The sequence below is a fragment of the Natator depressus genome, chromosome 1, assembly GCF_965152275.1.
Source record: "Natator depressus isolate rNatDep1 chromosome 1, rNatDep2.hap1, whole genome shotgun sequence".
NCBI classification, from domain to species: domain Eukaryota; kingdom Metazoa; phylum Chordata; order Testudines; family Cheloniidae; genus Natator; species Natator depressus.
In genome coordinates this window covers 6,380,859-6,399,819 of record NC_134234.1, presented here as the reverse complement: position 1 = coordinate 6,399,819, position 18,961 = coordinate 6,380,859, and the positions used below count along the sequence as shown (strand labels likewise).

The window sequence follows — 18,961 nt, the reverse complement described above, 5'->3', positions numbered from 1 at the left end:
GATACAGGCTACAGTCTGACAGAACAGAGTCTGAGGAGAACCAGTCAGCGATTAACCCAGGGACAGAGGAGCCACTAGACTTCTGTTTGCTGAGAAGTGACTGAATGAGGGCTGAGACACTGCAATCTTTTCAGCTTGTGATGACATCCAGAAAACAGACACTACATTTTAAGTCCCACTCTAACCTAACCTCTTTCCTAATATCCAACCTAGGTCTCCTGCACTGCAACTTGAAACCATTGCTCTTTCTTCTGTCATCTATCACCACTGACAACAGCCAAGCTCAATCCTCTTTGGAACGCCCCTTCAGATAGTTGTTGATGGCTGCTGTCAAATCCCCCCTCAGTCTTCTCTTCTGCAGACTAAACAAGCCCAGTTTCCTCAGCCTCACCTCATAAGTCCAGGTTTCAGAGTAAGAGCCGTGTTAATCTGTATTCTCAAAAAGAAAAGGAGTACTTGTGGCACCTTAGAGACTAACCAATTTATTTGAGCATAAGCTTTCGTGAGCTACAGCTCACTTTGTTGGATGCCCTTATGCACCTCAAAAGTCATGTGCCCCAGCCCCCTGATCATTTCCGTTGCCCTCCACTGGACTCTCTCTAAATTGTCCACATCCTCTCTGTAGTGGTGGGCGCAAAACTGGGCTCAACACTCCAGATGTGGCCTCAGCAGTGCCGATTAGAGGGGAATAATCACTTCTCTCGATCTGCTGGCAATGCTCCTACAAATGCAGTGCAATATGCAATTAGCCTTCTTGGTAACAAGGGCACACTGCTGACTCATATCCAGCTTCTCATCCACTGTAATCCCCAGGTCCTTTTCTGCAGAACTACTGCTTAGCCAGTCTGTCCCCAGCCTGTAGCATTGCATGGGATTCTTCCATCATAAGTGCAGGACTCTACACTTGTCCTTGTTGAACCTTATCAGATTTCTTTTGGCCCAATCCTCCAACTTGTCTAGGTCACTCTGGATCCTATCACTACCCTCCAGTGTATCTACCTCTACCCCCAGCTTAGTGTCATCTGTGAATTTGCTGAGGGTGCAATCCATCCCATCATCCAGATCATTAATAAAGATGTTAAATAGTTGTATGATATTGTCTCCTGGTAACTAACAAGAAGCTGTTTCTAATCAGGGTCATGAACACAATACCTCTGCAATACCTGTGCAAGACTTTCCAAAAACGTCTTAAGAAAAAGACCGCTGGTCTGTGTTTCAGGAAAGAGTGGAGCAGAGGGGCAGGAAAGGGAGTGTAATAGGGGTTGTATGTAATTTTCACCATTAGCTGTTACATGAGCATAGCTGAAGTAACTTGCACACTGAAGAGGATATTAGTGCAAACCTACTGTTTGCACTATTCACACATTTGTGACGCCAACCCCTTCCAAGCCCAGATGAAGTAACTCTTCTTGTCAGCTTGTATCTTTGCAGATAGCTGCAGAACCTTGTACTGGGAGAAGGAGCAGTTCCTGTGAGGATGAAGAAAAACCTGTAGGATGACCAAAATTTCTGTATTTAGTCAATATTGGCCAGGCAAAGTACTTAGGCTTCTCCTGGAGGGATTCTTGGGGGTCAGAGTGTATCACCAGGAGCATTTGTTTAGGGAAAATGAATAGAGCCTGGTTCTTATCGAATTGACACACGTAAATCTGAAGTGACTCAGCTGAAGTCAAAGTTAGTAAATTCATAACATGGCCCTGGGAATTTATCCCATGTGCTGAAAAGAGGCAGTGGCATAATTTGGACTTTCAGGAGTGGAGAAAGTAATTAATTAATTAATTAATTAATTATAAATAAATACAATGCACTTTATACAATGGGCCACACTCAGAAGTGGAGGGCCAGAAAGGGTGTCTGTGGGAAGGTCATAATTGTAAAATCACACAGTGCTCAAGTAGACTGCAGAAGTTCCAGCTACAAGCTATCAATGTGACTAAGAACTGAGCAGGATTCAGAGAGACTGGATGTTTATATGGGTAACCAGAAAATCAAATTACACAAGTGAAGACTGTTTTAAAAACTCTTGGAATGGCCCTAAACCTTCCTGATTTACAGCACAAAATATCTCTAACTAGTGGGTGTCAGGGGGAAACTTTGGGAGCAGGTTATCTTATAGCTGCCCATTGCAGAACTCCTTCCACCTTCTTCTGAAGCATTTGGAACTGGCCAGTGGATACTGGGCTAGATGGACTGCAGGTCTCATCCACTCTGCGATGTCTATCTTGGTATCGGTCGTGTAAATCCTAGACTTTGTTTTTGCTGATTTTTCTTTAGCTCCCGGGAGTCTCTAGAATTGTACAGAGAGTGGAAAGATGTTTTGTTAAATATCAACTAGTCTCCTGTTCTTTTTCTTTCAGGAAGGAAAGTTCAAAACAAATTGGATCTTCACAGTACATAATGTCAGCTGTCAATGACACCAAATTCAAATCTTCAGTGTTCCTTCTCACCGGGATACCTGGGCAGGAAGATGTCCAAAATCTCTGGATCTCTCTCCCCTTCTGCTTAATGTATGTTATTTCCATAGTAGGAAATTCTGTCATTCTGTTCATTATAAAAACAAATCCAAGCCTTTATGAGCCCATGTACATCTTCCTTTCCATGTTGGCCACCTCAGACCTTGGCATATCGTTAGCCACGATGCCAACGATACTTGGCATATACTTATTTAACTCTAGGGAGATCAGCTTCGACTCCTGTTTTGCCCAGTTGTTCTTTATCCACTTGTTTCAATGCATTGAATCCTCAGTGCTCTTGCTGATGGCCCTTGACCGCTTCATCGCGATCCGTGACCCGCTGAGATATGCCTCCATCTTAACCCTGCCGAGAATAGCCACGATGGGACTGGTGTGTGTTCTAAGAGGAGTGGCAGTAATGCTCCCACTCACCATTCTCCTGAAACAGTTCCAATACTGTCGAGACAATGTCCTCTCCCATTCTTACTGCATGCACCAGGAGGTAATGAAGATGGCTTGTTCGGACATCACAGTCAACAATATCTATGGCTTGTTTACTAAACTCTTAACAATGGGTCTGGACTCGCTGCTCATCTTCTTCTCTTATATAATGATCCTCAAAGCAGTGCTGAGTATCGCATCCAACTCTGAGTGCCTCAGGGCCCTGAACACCTGCATCTCCCACTTCTGCGCTGTCCTTATCTTCTATACACCAGACATCTTCTTGTCTGTGATACACAGATTTGAGAATAGCTCTTCTCCCTTGCTTCAGATTCTCCTGGGCTACATATCCCTGCTGCTCCCTCCCTTGCTGAACCCAATTGTGTACAGTGTGAAAAGCAAACACCTTTGTGCAAGAATAATCAGGGTGTTCGTCAAGTGAAGGGTCAGTTCATCACCCAGCTCCAGTGCTCATGATATGGGCCATGGCCACCTATTCCATGGTGGACCCTTATATCCAATATGACATGAGCTACTGATCTTCACTCTTTAAAGAAAAGTTCAGATGGGGTCTAAGGCCTGGAGCAGTGGGCTAAGACAGCTGGTGAGGGAGGACAGTGCGGTGGGGGAAGGAGACCAATTTACCCCTGTACTGAGCCCAATGACTTCTGTTTGACTAATGCATAATTTTTGTTCATCTAAAGCATATTTTCCAGGAAGGCGTCCAGCCTTGATTTGGAGGTATCAAGAGATCCACCACCCTTGGTATTCATCCCTTCTTGTCAACTGCTGAGAAAAGGCCATTTTCACCTTAATTGAATTGGCTCATTAGCACTGACCTCCCCACTTGGTAAGGCAACTCCCATCTTTTCATGTGCTAGAATATATATTCTGCTTACTGTATTTTTCACTCCATGCATCTGATGAAATGGGTTTTAGCCCATGAAAGCTTAAGCCCAAATAAATGTCTTAGTCTCTAAGGTGCCACAAGGGCTCCTCGTTTTCACCTCCGTTGGGAGTTTTTTGCACTGGTTAAGCACTCTTGCTGTTAAAAAGGTGTGCCTCGTTTCCAAATTTATTTTTTCTGGCTTCAGTTTCCTGCCATTTTTCTTCGTTATACCTTTCCCTTATAGATGGAAGAGCCCATTAGTAGCTGGTATTTTGTTTCTCTGAAAGTGTATAGAGTCAAGGGAAGAAGGGGGATCCTGGGAACTACAGGCCAGTCAGCCTCACCTCAGTCCCCGGAAAAATCATGGAGCAGGTACTCAAGGAATCAATCCTGAGGCACTTACACAAGAGGAAAGTGATCAGGAGCCGTCAGCATGGATTCACCAAGGGAAGGTCATGCCTGACTAATCTAATCGCCTTCTATGATGAGATTACTGGTTCTGTGGATGAAGGGAAAGCAGTGGATATATTGTTTCTTGACTTTAGCAAAGCTTTTGACACGGTCTCCCACAGTATTCTTGTCAGCAAGTTAAAGAAGTATGGGCTGGATGAATGCACTATAAGGTGGGTGGAAAGTTGGCTAGATTGTCGGGCTCAACGGGTAGTGATCAATGGCTCCATGTCTAGTTGGCAGCCGGTATCAAGTGGAGTGCCCCAGGGGTCGGTCCTGGAGCCGGTTTTGTTCAATATCTTCATAAATGATCTGGAGGATGGTGTGGATTGCACTCTCAGCAAATTTGCAGATGATACTAAACTAGGAGGAGTGGTAGATACGGTGGCAGGTAGGGTTAGGATACAGAGGGACCTAGACAAATTGGAGGATTGGGCCAAAAGAAATCTGATGAGGTTGAACAAGGATAAGTGCAGAGTCCTGAACTTAGGACGGAAGAATCCAATGCACCGCTACAGACTAGGGACCGAATGGCTAGGCAGCAGTTCTGCGGAAAAGGACCTAGGGGTGACAGTGGACAAGAAGCTGGATATGAATCAACTGTGTGCCCTTGTTGCCAAGAAGGCCAATGGCATTTTGGGATGTATATGTAGGGGCATTGCCAGCAGATCGAGGGACGTGATCGTTCCCCTCTATTCGACATTGGTGAGGCCTCATCTGGAGTACTGTGTCCAGTTTTGGGTCCCACACTACAAGAAGAATGTGGAAAAAATGGAGAGAGTCCAGCGAAGGGCAACAAAAATGATTAGGGGTCTGGAACACATGACTTATGAGGAGAGGCTGAGGGAACTGGGATTGTTTAGTCTGCAGAAGAGAAGAATGAGGGGGGATTTGATAGCTGCTTTCAACTACCTGAGAGGTGGTTCCAAAGAGGATGGTTCTAGACTGTTCTCAGTGGTAGAAGATGACATAATGAGGAGTAATGGTCTCAAGTTACAGTGGGGGAGGTTTAGGTTGGATATTAGGAAAAACTTTTTCACTAGGAGGGTGGTGAAACACTGGAATGCGTTACCTAGGGAGGTGGTAGAATCTCCTTCCTTAGAAGTTTTTAAGGTCAGGCGTGACAAAGCCCTGGCTGGGATGATTTAATTGGGGATTGGTCCTGCTTTGAGCAGGGGGTTGGACTAGATGACCTCCTGAGGTCCCTTCCAACCCTGATATTCTATGATTCTATGATTCATTGAGTCAGTTCTCAGTCTTCCCTACTTCTACTCGCTACACCCCAGTTTATACACCAAGTGTAAGTTGAAAAGGATTGAGGAGGAGAAAGACCTGGGTGTATTAGTTGATCCTAGAAAGACTGAGCCACCAATGTGATATGCCTGTGAACAAAGCAAATGAGATCTGAGAATCTGTCAGGTGAGATAGGAAAGTATTAATATCCTTATAGTAGACACTAGTGAGACCTCCTCTGGAAAACTGTGTAAAATTTTGGTCATATATATTTCATAAAGATGAATTCAGACTGGAAAAGGAGCTGAGAAGGGCTTCCAGGATCGTCAGGGCAATGCACAGCCTGTCTTATGATGAGACTAGAAGAGCTTCGCTGTTTTAGCCTAACACAGTGGATGCTGTGCTGGAATCGGGTTGCTCTATAAATACACTAGGGGCAGGGGGAGGGAGTTAACACTAGGGAGGGTGATGAGCTTCTGAAGCTAAAGGACAGAGTGGCACAAGAATAAATGGAGAGAAACTGAGGCTGGAAAGGAGAAGGAGGTTTCTGACCATATGAGGAGGGAGGTTCTTGAACAGCCTCCCCAGAGGAAGAAAAAAAACAACCCAGCTGGTTTAAAAATGGAGTTTAACAGGTGTCATGCTTTGGCCAGGTGGAGCTGGCAGCAACCAGGGCTGGGTTCACTTTCTAGGGGTTTCTTTTCAACAATACAATGAAGTACACAAGCAGCTCAACCCCCACCCAATAACCTGGGAAAATTACACCCCACCTCTGAGAGCACCTGAGCGGCAGTACATCCCCACTCACAAGCATGACCCAAGCCAAGCTCCAAGTGCCTCTTGCTAGCTCTCTATTGGACACAAACAAACCCCTCCCTCAGATCCAACTGTCCCCAAACTTGGTGATGATGGAAATTTAGATGCAGGGTATGAGGTCTATCTCCAGTGCTAGAGCGGCTCTCAGTGCTCATGGAGCAGGTGGGGGTCAGGATCAGACCGAGGGGCAGCCCAGCAGGGATCTGTTTGGCCAGGCAACTCTTTCCAGATCCTTCGCTCTCTGAAACCATGTTCTGAGTCCCCCCTTACCGCCGAGCTGCAGGAGGGGCCCAGAACTCGCTCATAAAAGGGTGCTGTGCTAATGACAGATCTCATCAGCAAAGGTTGTTGGGAAGAGTTCAGGTTCTCCACCCAGTGCCCCAAATCCTCCTCATGAGGCATACAGAGCTGAAATCTCCCTACGGCACTTAGCTCTGGCCCCAATTTTTGTAGGGTCTGAGTGTAACACAATCAGTAACATATTTATCAAGACAACACCTCGTGCGGTAAGTCCATGCTATTAACACCACTGGGCAGATCCCAAGACAGAAGGCATCATTGTGATCATCTAGTCTGACCCCCTGATTTGTACAGCCCAGAGAACTGCCCCCAATGCAGTCCTAGAGCAGAGCTGTTAGAAAAACACCCTGTCTTGATTTAACAATTGTCAGTGATGGAGAATCTACCACAGCACTTGTTAAATTGTCCAACGGTTATTTACACTCATTGTTTAAAAAATTAAACCTTAGTTCCAGTCTGAATGTGTCTAGCTTCAGCTTCCAGACATGGGATCCTGTTATAACTTTCTCTGCTTGATTGAACAGCCCATTGCTAAATGTTTGTTCCTCATGCAGTAACTTTCAGACTCTGATCAAGTCATCTCTTAGCCTTCCCTTCATTAAACTAAATAGATTGAGCTCCTTTATGTTATCCGTATAAACCAGGTTTTTTAATCCTTTGATCATTCTCATGGCTCTTTTCTGAACCGTCTGAAATTTATCAACATCCTTCTTTAACTGTAGACACCAGAACTGGACACAGTATTCCAGTTGTGGTCTCACCAGTGCCAAATACAGAGGTAAAATAACCTCTCTGTTCCAAATCGAGATTCCCTTGCTTGTACGTCCCGGATTATACTAAATTTTGTGGCTGTGGACTTGCTCTGGGAGCTCATGTTCAACTGAATATCCATTATGATCCCCAAGTCTATTTCAGAGTCACTGCTTCCCAGGATTGTGTTCCCCATTTGGTACGAATGTCCTGCATCCCTTGTTCCTAGATGTACACATTTACATTCAGCCATTGTGAAGAGGCACAGAGGGACTAAGTGAGTTGCCCAAGGTCACAGAAGAAGTCTTTGGAGGAGTCTCAAACTGAAGACAGTTCCTCTGAGTTCCAGGCTAACACTTTAAGCACAGAACCATCCTTCCTCTCTGGGGCTAGTGGCTGGGGAAGAGGAAGCTGGCAGCTCAGCGTGTTGAGATTACCAGAAACTCAGGGAATTAAATTATCTTGATATCATGAAACAGGAGCCCAAGAACAATTCCTTTTCCAGATGATAACACTGAGTCATGCTTTCTCCTGAATGTATTGGGGGACTAATCCATCAGCAAGGACACAAAGCAGGGGTTATAATGGGAAAGCAACTTCACATGAACTCCCGTTGTTTCTCAAAATAGGCTTGTCAAGGTTCCATCCCCACTCTGAACTCTAGGATACAGATGTGGGGACCTGCATGAAAACCCCCTAAGCTTATTTTTACCAGCTTAGGTTAAAAACTTCCCCAAGGTCCAAACTTTGCCTTGTCCTTGAACCCTATGCTGCCACCACCAAGCGTGTTAAACAAAGAATAGGGAAAGAGCCCACTTGGAGACGTCTTCCCCCAAAATACCCCCCCACCCTACACCCCCTTTCCTGGGGAAGGCTTGATAATAATATCCTCACCAATTTGTACAGGTGAACACAGACCCAAACCCTTGGATCTTAAGAACAATGAAAAATCAATCAGGTTCTTAAAAGAAGAATTTTAATTAAAGGAAAGGTAAAAGAATCACCTCTGTAAAATCAGGATGGTAAATACCTTACAGGGTAATCAGATTCAAAACATAGAGAATCCCTCTAGGCAAAACCTTAAGTTACAAAAAGACACAAAAACAGGAATATACATTCCATTCAGCACAACTTATTTACCAGCCTTTTAAACAAAAGGAAATCTAACACATTTCTAGCTAGGTTACTTACTAACTAACAGAAGTTCTCAGACTGCGTTCCTGATCTGTTTCCGGCAAAAGCATCACACAGACAGACAGACCCTTTGCCCCTCCCCCCACTCCAGATTTGAAAGTAACTTGTCTCCTCATTGGTCATTTTGGTCAGTGTAGGATTCATAAAGGTTTATGCGCTTGGCAACATTCAGGGCACACCCGGAGTGTTGTGTAGGAGTAGTGCACACACTGCTCCATCCAAGGGCATCAACCTTGGAATCTCGCCAAGATGACATGTATCGTGGGAAGCCTCTCAGGACTGGGCTCAAGGCCTGAGAGCAAGGAATGCGGTAGATAGAAATTGGTAAATAAGAATGTTAAACAAAGCCAGTGTATTCCTTTTATCTGTTGGAGAATGTAATGCGCGGGGGGGGAGAGAGAATAAAGGGGAAGGTGGAAAGCTGACAGGCAGAAGCCCGTTAGCAAAGACCAGCCTGCTTGCTTGCTAAAAGCTGTGTTCTGTCTTGTCATTGAACCGCCACAACTGGCGCCCAAACGTGGGGCCCTCAGCACTCACCTCGCCCGGCAAGGGTTTCAGACGCGTCACTCATCCGCTTCGTGGATCCTGGTGAGTATTTTTCATTGTGGTAAGTATGGGAAGCTCCCTCTCTGCTTTGCAAGTGCAACACCGCAATGAGCTACAGTATTTGCTGCGTAAGGCTCAGCATGACTGCCCCACTCGAGAACTCACTCTCCTACTACAGGAGGTGAGTGCCCAATGCCCATGGTACCCTGAAGCCGGAACCCTTAAGCTAGCGGACTGGGAGCGGTTGGGCCAGACATTGCACAAAGAGCCTCGGGTGCCCATGCAGGCTTTACATGCCTGACACCTCTGCCGCGACGCGATACAGCGTGTCGCCTCGGACAGGCCCTCCCTCGCGAGGCTGGTGATCTCGCCACGCCCGTCCGCTCCTGCAGCCATCCCCCCTCCTGACAATGCGAAACAGTGTGTCGCCTCAGAAAGACCCTCTCCCGCGCCAACAGAGGGGCTACCGATCCAGCCACCCCCGTCCGCTCCTGCAACCATCCCTCCCCCTGCTTCGCCCCCAGTGCCTCTATTACCACCGCCTCCCTGGCCTTCCCCACCGGAGCCAGTGTGTGATCGCCCTCCGCTCGTTGGGCTCCATGCTCCGGGGCCCCCTGGGGGGTCGTCTGCATCTGCTCAAGGGCTTTCGCTGGTGCAACAAATGGTTCACGCAGCGAAGACTCGCTCAGATCTTACAGCAGAGGAGCTGGCTGATCTGGTCTCAGTTTGTCCTGTGACCTGGCAGGATGATGGCCAGGGCAACCAGGTTGCAGACTGGGTCAGTTTGCCTTACTCGGTGATCAGAGAGGTAAAGAAAGCGATTCGCGAGTTCGGCCTGACTAGCACATATGTGCGTGGTCTCATTGAAGGGCTAGGTTCTGGGTACTCCCTGGTCCCTGAAGATTGGAAGGCGCTGTTGCGCATGATGCTGACACCCAGTCAGTATGTTATTTGGCTTAGTGAGTATCGGCAGATGGCGGAACGCCAAGCCCAGGTATATAGAGAGCAAGGTGTCATTTATGAGCAGTTGGCAGGGGAGGGCCAGTTTGCTACCGTTCAGCTGCAGTCTCAACTCCCTCAGGCCGTCTTCCCCATTATTTCCGCCTGCGCCCAGCATGCTTTCCGGAAGGTCCCGGATTCGGGCAGGCCTACCAAAAGCTTTGCCAGTATCCGTCAGGGTGCATCAGAGTCCTTTATGGATTTTACCAACAGATTGCAGGAGGCTATCCTCCGACAGGTGGATAACCCTGCGGCAGCTCAGGAGATCCTGTTAAAAATGGCAGTTGAAAATGCGAACGAGGATTGCCGCCGTGCTCTCCAGGCTGCACAAGCCTCTGGAATTCTAGAGCTGTCGGACATGCTGCGGGCGTGCCAAAACATCGGAACCCAAGCACATAAGGCTGGAGTTCTGGCTGCCGCCCTGCGAAAAACTGGGAAGGAGGGGAAGCGTTGTTACTGCTGTGGTAAGGAGGGTCACTTTCAGCGGGAGTGCCGCTCATCGACAGCGCCCGCCCGCCCCTCAAAGAAGTGCCCCAAGTGTCGGAAGGGCTATCACTGGGCTAATCAGTGTCGTAGCGGGTCGGGAAATCGCACGACGGGTCCCCCCCCGAACCCAGGGCCAAACGGGGGTGTTTCCCACTCAGACAACTGTTCCTATGCCTTACAATCCATAGATTCCATGAGGGCGGCGACTGCCGGAAGTGCAGGGCTTGATTTGATTATGCAGGAGGACGCTGATTTTCAGTTGCCAGGGGAGGTTTGCGCCATACCTATGCAGGTGACGGGACCTCTCCCTGCCGGATTTGTGGGTCTGGTTCTCCCTCGCTCACACGCTGGGAAACAGGGTTTTTTTGTCATCCCAGGAGTCATCGATGCTGATTACACTGGTGTTATTAAGGTTCAGGTGTGGACCCATCTTCCGCAATCGCTCCCGCGTGGACGGTCAATTGCACAATTGATTTTAGTCCCCTATCAGGTGCCAGCCGCAGAGGATCGAACCCAGGGCGGGAACGGCTTTGGATCGACGCTGTCTCAGTCGCCGTCTCACAATACGTCCTCTCCACTTGTTGCTCTGACAATGTCGGTCTGCCCCTCGAAACCTCAGTTAACACTTCTCTTAAATAATGTTCCTTTTACAGGGTTGGTGGACACTGGAGCTGACGTTACGGTGATTCGTGATCCGGAGTGGCCAGTCGGTTGGCCAACAGTTCCTTCTAAAGAGTTGTGGGGGATCGGGGGTAGCAAACCCAGGCGCCAAAGTTTGTCTTGGGTCACGGTCTCTAAACCAGGAGGCTGTGCCCTTGCTACAATCCACCCTTTTGTACTCCCTGTCCACCTCAATATTTGGGGCCGTGATTTACTTACAAAGCTGGACACCACCCTCGATATTAATATATAATGGCCCAAAATCCTCCCTCACCCACCTTGCCATCCGCATTACCATTGGTATGGCAATCCTTAGAGCCCATATGGATTGACCAGTGGCCCCTCCCTCTAGAAAAGCTGAAAGCGCTTCATTCACTTGTACAACAATATTTGCATGCACAGCGCTTGGAGAGCTTTACTAGTCCTTGGAATTAGCTGCTGTTATTTTGGCCTTTCAATTTTTTGCTGATTGTCCCTTTAATTTGATCATGGACACGCATTATGTTTATCAGGTAATTGATCATTTACCCCTTGCCCTCATTACCCCTCAGGTCGATGCGGACCTTCTTCGCCTGTTTTTGTCCTTACAGTATTTCATCACCACTCGTAATTTCCCTTATTTTGTTGCTCATATTTGCAGACATACCCCTCTGCCTGGGCTACTCATTGAAGGCAATGCGCGCGCTGATCGCGCGTTACGTGGTCAGGTAAATTCCCTTTTTTCTGACCCCATTGAAAGCCATTCCTTTTTTCATCAGTCTGCCTCTGTTTTGGCCCGACAGTTTCATATTCCTGCTGATCATGCACGTTTTATTGTTCATTCCTGCTCCCACTGTGCCGCTGCTGCCCCTACCTTTTTTTATGCCGTTAACCCTAGAGGTACCGCAGCGAATCAGCTCTGGCAAATGGACGTCACTCACGTGCCACAATTCCACCCCTATTCGTTTTTACATGTTTTCATTGATACCTATTTGGGATTCCTTTGGGAGACCCCACAGCGTGGGGAAGCCACTCCCAAAGTTATTCACCATTTGCTAGCCTGTTTTGCTGTTATGGGTCACCCGAGCCAGATAAAAATGGATAATGCCCCAGCCTATTCCTCCACAGCACTTTTTATCTTTTGTGCCCAATGGGACGTCCGTCTCAAACACGGGATCCCTTATAATTCCACAGGCCAAGCCATTGTTGAATGTGCAAATCGCATGCTAAAAATCTTGCTCGACAAACAATTAAAACAAGGGGAGCTGCGTCTCCGAATTTTAGGAGACATTCAGCAACAACTGCATATCCTTTTGTTTACTTTAAATAATTTAACGCTGAACGCAGATCAGCAGACCCCCACGGATCGGCATTTTCACAAATGGAAAGACCGCGTGTCTATTACCATCAGCTGCCCGATCCGCAGTGGCTGGGCCCAGTACCTCTAATCACTTGGGGTTGGGGATATGCTGCTGTGTTTCTCTCTGCAGGACCGTTGTGGGTTCCAGCCCGGTGTGTTCGACCGGCACTGAAACAGCATGGCGTGGCACCAGGGGCTGTCGAACCCCATACCGGAGTTTCAGCTGACCTTGGAGGAAAACGCGGTGCCTCCCGGGTCGACAACGGCGGGACGGAGACGGAAGAGACGTAGCGTCCCAAGCCAGCCCGTGACATGCGGAGCAGTAAAAGCATTGGTCGCCGCGGCTCAACGAAGACTGGCAGCAAACCAACAGCCAGAGACTCTTGAGACTTTGTTTGTGGCAATTCTCGCCCAAATTACTGCTAATTCTGTACTGATTGTATGCCTTTTGTGCCTGCTATTTCCTGGAGGGGTTGATTCGGGAGCGCTTTCTCCGTTACAGGCCCGAATGACATATAACCTATGGGAAAGATTGGCTTCAATAGCAAATGTTACCCACTTTTGTTTATTTGATTTTGTAGCAGCTGAAGAATTGTTAGGTACGTGCCTTATTCCAGTATGTCATCACCCTGAGGAAACTGGGAATGAGATGATGCTCGCCGCTTACTCGAACCTCTCTTCCCAGTACTCTCGCATGGCTAATTGGGGCCCGGCCAATCACACTTTACCTTCTTAAGCTTATTTTTTGCTGCTGCTGCTGTGTACAATGTATTCCTTTTTGTTAAGGCTTTGTCGAGACCCGCCCTGGCAGGCTCCACGAGTTATGACCTTGCCTGTCCGGGAGTTAATTGGCTTGCAAATGCAAACTGATGGCTACCATGAGATGGCCGAGCACAAATAAACAAAAAAGGAGGGGATGTAGGATTCATAAAGGTTTATGCGCTTGGCAACATTCAGGGCACACCCGGAGTGTTGTGTAGGAGTAGTGCACACACAGCTCCTTTCAAGGGCATCAACCTTGGAATCTCGCCAAGATGATATGAACCATGGGAAGCCTCCCAGGACTGGGCTCAAGGCCCGAGAGCAAGGAATGCGGTAGATAGAAATTGGTAAATAAGAATGTTAAACAAAGCCAATGTATTCCTTTTATCTGTTGGAGAATGTAATGCGCGGGGGGAGAGAGAGAGAATAAAGGGGAAGGTGGAAAGCTGACAGGCGGAAGCCCGTTAGCAGAGACCAGCCTGCTTGCTTGCTAAAAGCTGTGTTCTGTCTTGTCATTGAACCGCCACACTGGGTCACCAGCAGAGCAGTGTGAGAGAGGCCAGCCCAGCTGATTGGGTAGGTGTCTCAGTGGTTCGAAGGCTCCCAAACTGCACCCTGAGGGTGACAACCCATCACAGAGGTTTTAGAACAAACTGATAAATTAAACAGTAAAAGTCACAAGGACAAGATGATATTCACCCAAGAGTTCTGAATGAACTCATGCTGAAGAACATATAAACTGTGGTATATAACCTATCACTTAAATCATCCTCTGCACTAGAATACTTGCAAATAGCATATGTGATTCTGATTTTTTTAAAATGCTCCAGAGGTGATCCCAGAAATTACAGGCCAGTAATCCTAACTTCAGTACGAGGGAAATTGGTTGAAACTATAGTAAAGGACAGAATTATCAGACACATACGTGAACATGATTTGTTGGGGAAGAGTTAACATGGCTTTTGAAAAGGGAAATCATACCTTACCAATCTATTAGAATAGAACTGGCATATACACCCTAGCAGATGTCCAGGGGCTGCTCAGTGTCGGAGACTGATGGGTGGCTAGTGCTGGCACCTAGGCCTGTGGTCCAGTAGTATGAGGGACAGAGGTTCATGGTTTGAGGTAGAGCTAGGTTGAAAAACAGAGAGTTTTTCCTTCTATGAAAAAATTTGAGCAAACTAAAATGTTTCCTTTTCATCCACTTTTTGGGGTGATTTTTCATAGAAAACGGATCATGTTTCTCTGAAAGCTCAGCTGCCATGATGCTGCCCACCTGCAGATGCCTGGATCCCCAAGAGCAATTGGAGGCTTTTCATCTCCTCCTTCCTCATAACATTAATGAAGGTTACACTGATGGAGTCTCTGGCTGCACTCTATATATGGAAAGGTCAAAATCTCCTGACCAGTCTATGGCTGTGGTTTTGTGCCCTTCAGCTTCTCTAACTAGCTTCTCATCTCTGTGCAACCCCCTCCAACCTGTACAATGCCCCTTCAGCAGATTCTGCATGCAGTGGCTACTGTGACAGGCCCTGGCAGCACATCTCTGATGAACCTGTGCTAACAGGGAGCTGGAGAGGGTCCTAGAGCAGCTGTGGAGGCCCAGAGATTGTGGGGGCCTAGCTAGCAGTGGATCACTGAGATCTGTGCCTAACTATGGGGATCCCTGGATCCTGGGTCCCACTTTTCATTCCTCAGTGAGAAGGGAAGGGACCTCCCCTCCTGGAACAATCCGAGGGAAATGTCTATTTATGGAGCCACATGGAATCTCCCTTCCCTGGCCTGAACCCTGGGTTTGTAATGCAGGAAAGGGGGCTGCTGGGGAGAAATCTGCTCCTATATTATTATTATTATTATTTATTATTATTATTATTTTGGAAAGATCACAGCTGTGGCAGCATCATTGTTACCACTTGGTCGCCCTTGAGGAAACCATGTGACTAATCAGAACCATATGAACAGTGACGACAAGCCCAGATTCCAGGAATAGATCCTGAAGCTGGGCATTTGCTGCAGTGTAGTTGGGCAGCATCACCACACATCCCCTGTGATTTGGCCTCCTGCACTTTGCCATTGGCCGTGACAGGGGTTAAATCCGGTGCACACTAAGCCGAGCAGCTGAGGTTCCCTGATGGTCAAGAGCCCCCAAGGGAATGTGCAAACATGCTTCATAAAGACAGCTGCCTCCCTATCTGAACAGACACTGCCTGCTGCCCGTGCAACATCACCGATGACTCCTTGTCCTTTAGGGTGAAGATCTCTGGTGTCAGCGACTCCCCTTCTAGCAGGAACTGGGTACGTTGGCAGGCTTCAGTATCTTTAAAATGTGAAGTGAAGGGGAAAGGCTGGAAACTGTTTCCATTGGCAGATGTTCTGTGCAGCGGCAGAGAACTCAGCTGGGCTGTTAGGGGTCACTCAGTGACGGGGCTGGAGGGCAGGCAGCGCTAGGTAGCTTGGGAACCCCTCCCCCACATCTGCCCATGCTCCACAGTGGGGTGTTCAAGCTACACAGAAATCTGACATTCAAAGCGAGCTCGGAGTGTTAAACCCCCAATGCCCCAAGTCAGGATTTCTCAAGGGGTCCCATTTCTAAAGGTGCTGTGTGCTCTGGGCCCTATCCGGCCAGGGGCTGAGTGAGAGGAGACACCACGGAATATCAGTGACTAGTTCACAGATTGCCTCAGGTTTATTTAATCCTGGAAATTTAATCAGCAAATGTATTTTCAATTATTTTATTCTCTGGCTTGATTATGAAGGCAGGAATTCAGAGCAGTGTTGATCTGTGGTAACAGGTCCGATAGGGAATATTTTTATTTCCTGACTGGCTGAGGGCTCTAAAATCTCCTGAAAGCTATAGCTCTCAGAGCTACTGGGCTACTGGCATCTCTGCCCCCTCTCTGATCTCTGAGTGCCAGATGTCAGGCCTCAAAGCCTGCCCTCTCTCGGGGTGGAATCCCACGATCCTTCTACCCTCAGACTGGAACCTGGGTTACACCACACTGCACGCCCACTGTGCTTTCCCAACAGGTGCCAGTGGGTTCGGCACCTGTCGCTCTTCCCTCTAGGAGTCTGTGAGTAGTGGTGAGATGAGTGATCCGCAGCCTTCTTGAGCCAAAACACTGTTTAATTTGAACAGGAGAAATAAGGTGTAACATGGGAAAATAAGAGGGTTTTCAAAGAACAGTCTGTACACATCTCTGACCCACAAACCCACTCACTCTGATGGGGACTCAGGTGGGCTGAGTGCCTTCAGACTTCCCTAGTGCTGTATGTGCCTGTCAGTCTGAAGAGCTTCTCAGCAATAGCTGTCCCACCTCTGAAAAGTCTCCTAGCCCTGGCAAAACAAGCTGTGTGATGTGGCTGCAGCCCAGAAATAGGCTCTTCCCAGCTTGTAGCTCCAGTGTTGTCTCTCAACTTCCCTGAAGTGCCTATTGAGAGATGGCTTTTCTTGAGCTGTTGCTTCCCTTCCTGCTTGTTTTCCAGCAGCCTTCTACTAAACTAACATGAGCCATACTGGTTTCACCCAATATCACCATAACATAAACATCCCAAAAGTTAACCCAATATAGTTATATAGCTAACATCCTAACAACTGGGTTTAACACACACATTCGTTATGGCAACTCAGTATCATGTCTGTCCCAGTGCCGGTCCCGGGGGCTACGGATTTTATGAATACAGGACAGAGACAGTCAGAGAAAGAGAGCGAGAGAGAGAGCAATAGATTACTTTCACATGTGAAATGAGGTTCCATTTCCATGAATACTCATGCTTTTGACTTTGAAATCGACTTCCTGCAAACCCTCCTGGTGCCTGAATAACAGATGCTGGGGTTACTATGTACTAGAGAGTGACAGTTCAGGGAATAAATATTTCATACACTGAACCCAGTGGTTGTTAGCACTCTGAGTGTAGGCTACAGACTGACAGAACAGAACCTGAGGAGACCCAGACAGCTATTAACCCAGGGACAGGGGAGCTACTAGACTTTTGTTTGCTGACAAGAGACTGAATGAGGGCTGAGACACTGCGATCTTTTCAAGTTCTAAAGAAATCCACAAGAGAGATGCTGCATTTTAAGTCCCACTCTAACCAGATAAATCATCTTTGAAAGAAGATCAGAGGGGAAAGAAAGGGTTGACATGTGTGTACTAAAGTACAGATGTGGAAACGTTACGCTCAAACTTTTCGTTGTAATACAAACATTACAAACCAAACTTTCATGATATGTATATTGAAAGCCAGCAGCAGAGTTGTTGGAATGTCTACACGAAGGAGCAGTGGTAACTTTACTGCTTAATGACTTTGCTTGCAAAAGTATATCAGAAGTACTCCACATACTGTTTGCAAATGGTTTATGCTATGAAATTGTTTTTAGTGAATAGCTGTATGATTCTGCCTCTTAGTAACAGACCAGAAGCTGTTTCTAACACTTACATTCACCTCTTACAGGAGCATTGCTCAAGTAATTTGCACACTGAACTGGATATTATTGGAAACCTAGTGTTTGCACTATTCACCCATTTCTGATGCTCTCCCCTCTAGCTGAAGTAACTCTATGTGTTAGCTTGTAATTTGCCAAATATCTACAAACTCCTGCATGGGGAGAGGATGCAGGTCCTGTAACTAAGAAAAGAAGCCTGTAGGATGACCAGACTCTCTGGATTTAGTCAACATTGGCCAGGGAAACACTTCAGCTTCTCTTTGAGGGATCCTTGGTGGTCAGAGCATATCACGAGGAGCGTTCTGGTAACGGAAAGTAAATAGAGTCCTGTTCTGATTGAATTTACACATGTAGATCTGGAGTGACTCAGCTGAAATCAATATTATTGAATTAAGAAAATGGCACTAAGAATTTCTCTCTTATACCGCAAAGAGGCAATGGCATAATTTGAACTCTCAGGAGTGGAGAAAATTATCTATCTAATGAGGCAATGAAACACATTTATAAATAGCTTCAATCCAGGACACATAGATACAAAGACTGTTTTCAGCATGAACTGGCCCTGTGTTTAGACTCATATCATGATACAATGGGCCACAATAAGTCATGGAGGACCAGAAAAGGGGTCTGTGGGAAAGTCACAATTGCAAAGGCACACAGTGCTCAAGTAGGCTGTGGAACACCCAGCCACAAGATATCCAGGGGTCCAAAAGTTTAGCAGTATTCAAAGAGTGATCAGATGTTTATATGGCTAACCAGAAAATCCAATTACAGTAGTGAGGATTGTTGGAGATCTTATTCCTTCACTCTCCCACTTCCCTGGTCCTTCTCGCGTGAACAGAGAGCAACAATACCCGAAGTCCAAAGGTGCAAACAATTCAATGTTTATTGGGGTGAACTTCCAGCAAGCTTAAATCCAAGTTCCTTTTTCCTTATTTTCGAATCCCAACCTACTTCCTGTTTGCCTCTAATTTATTTAGTAATATTCTTAGCTCTACCTTAACCAATCATTCTACTGAAATTTACCTAACCAATCCTAACATATTGTAACATGATTAGCTAACCAATTATATCCCACCACCTTAATTAGTTTACACCCAGCAAAATTAATTATACAGCAGACAGAAACAATCACAGAACCAGACAGAGACCATGCAAATAAACAATAGCAAAGTGGGAACTATAATGACAAAACAATA

At 46.9% G+C, this 18,961-nt stretch overlaps 1 protein-coding gene across 1 annotated transcript; it reads left to right on the top strand.

Annotated features, from left to right (window-relative positions):
• The first annotated feature begins 2,397 nt into the window (after positions 1 to 2,397).
• LOC141980503 (olfactory receptor 51G2-like) lies at positions 2,398 to 3,336 on the top strand. Its single transcript, XM_074941782.1, has one exon. It carries the CDS (start codon positions 2,398 to 2,400, stop codon positions 3,334 to 3,336), a length of 939 nt encoding a protein of 312 aa, XP_074797883.1.
• Positions 3,337 to 18,961: the final 15,625 nt, after the last annotated feature.

Excerpts from the sequence above, each read along its gene's own strand:
- LOC141980503 (XM_074941782.1), top strand. The coding sequence starts at position 2,398 with ATGTCAGCTGTCAATGACACCAAATTCAAATCTTCAGTGTTCCTTCTC.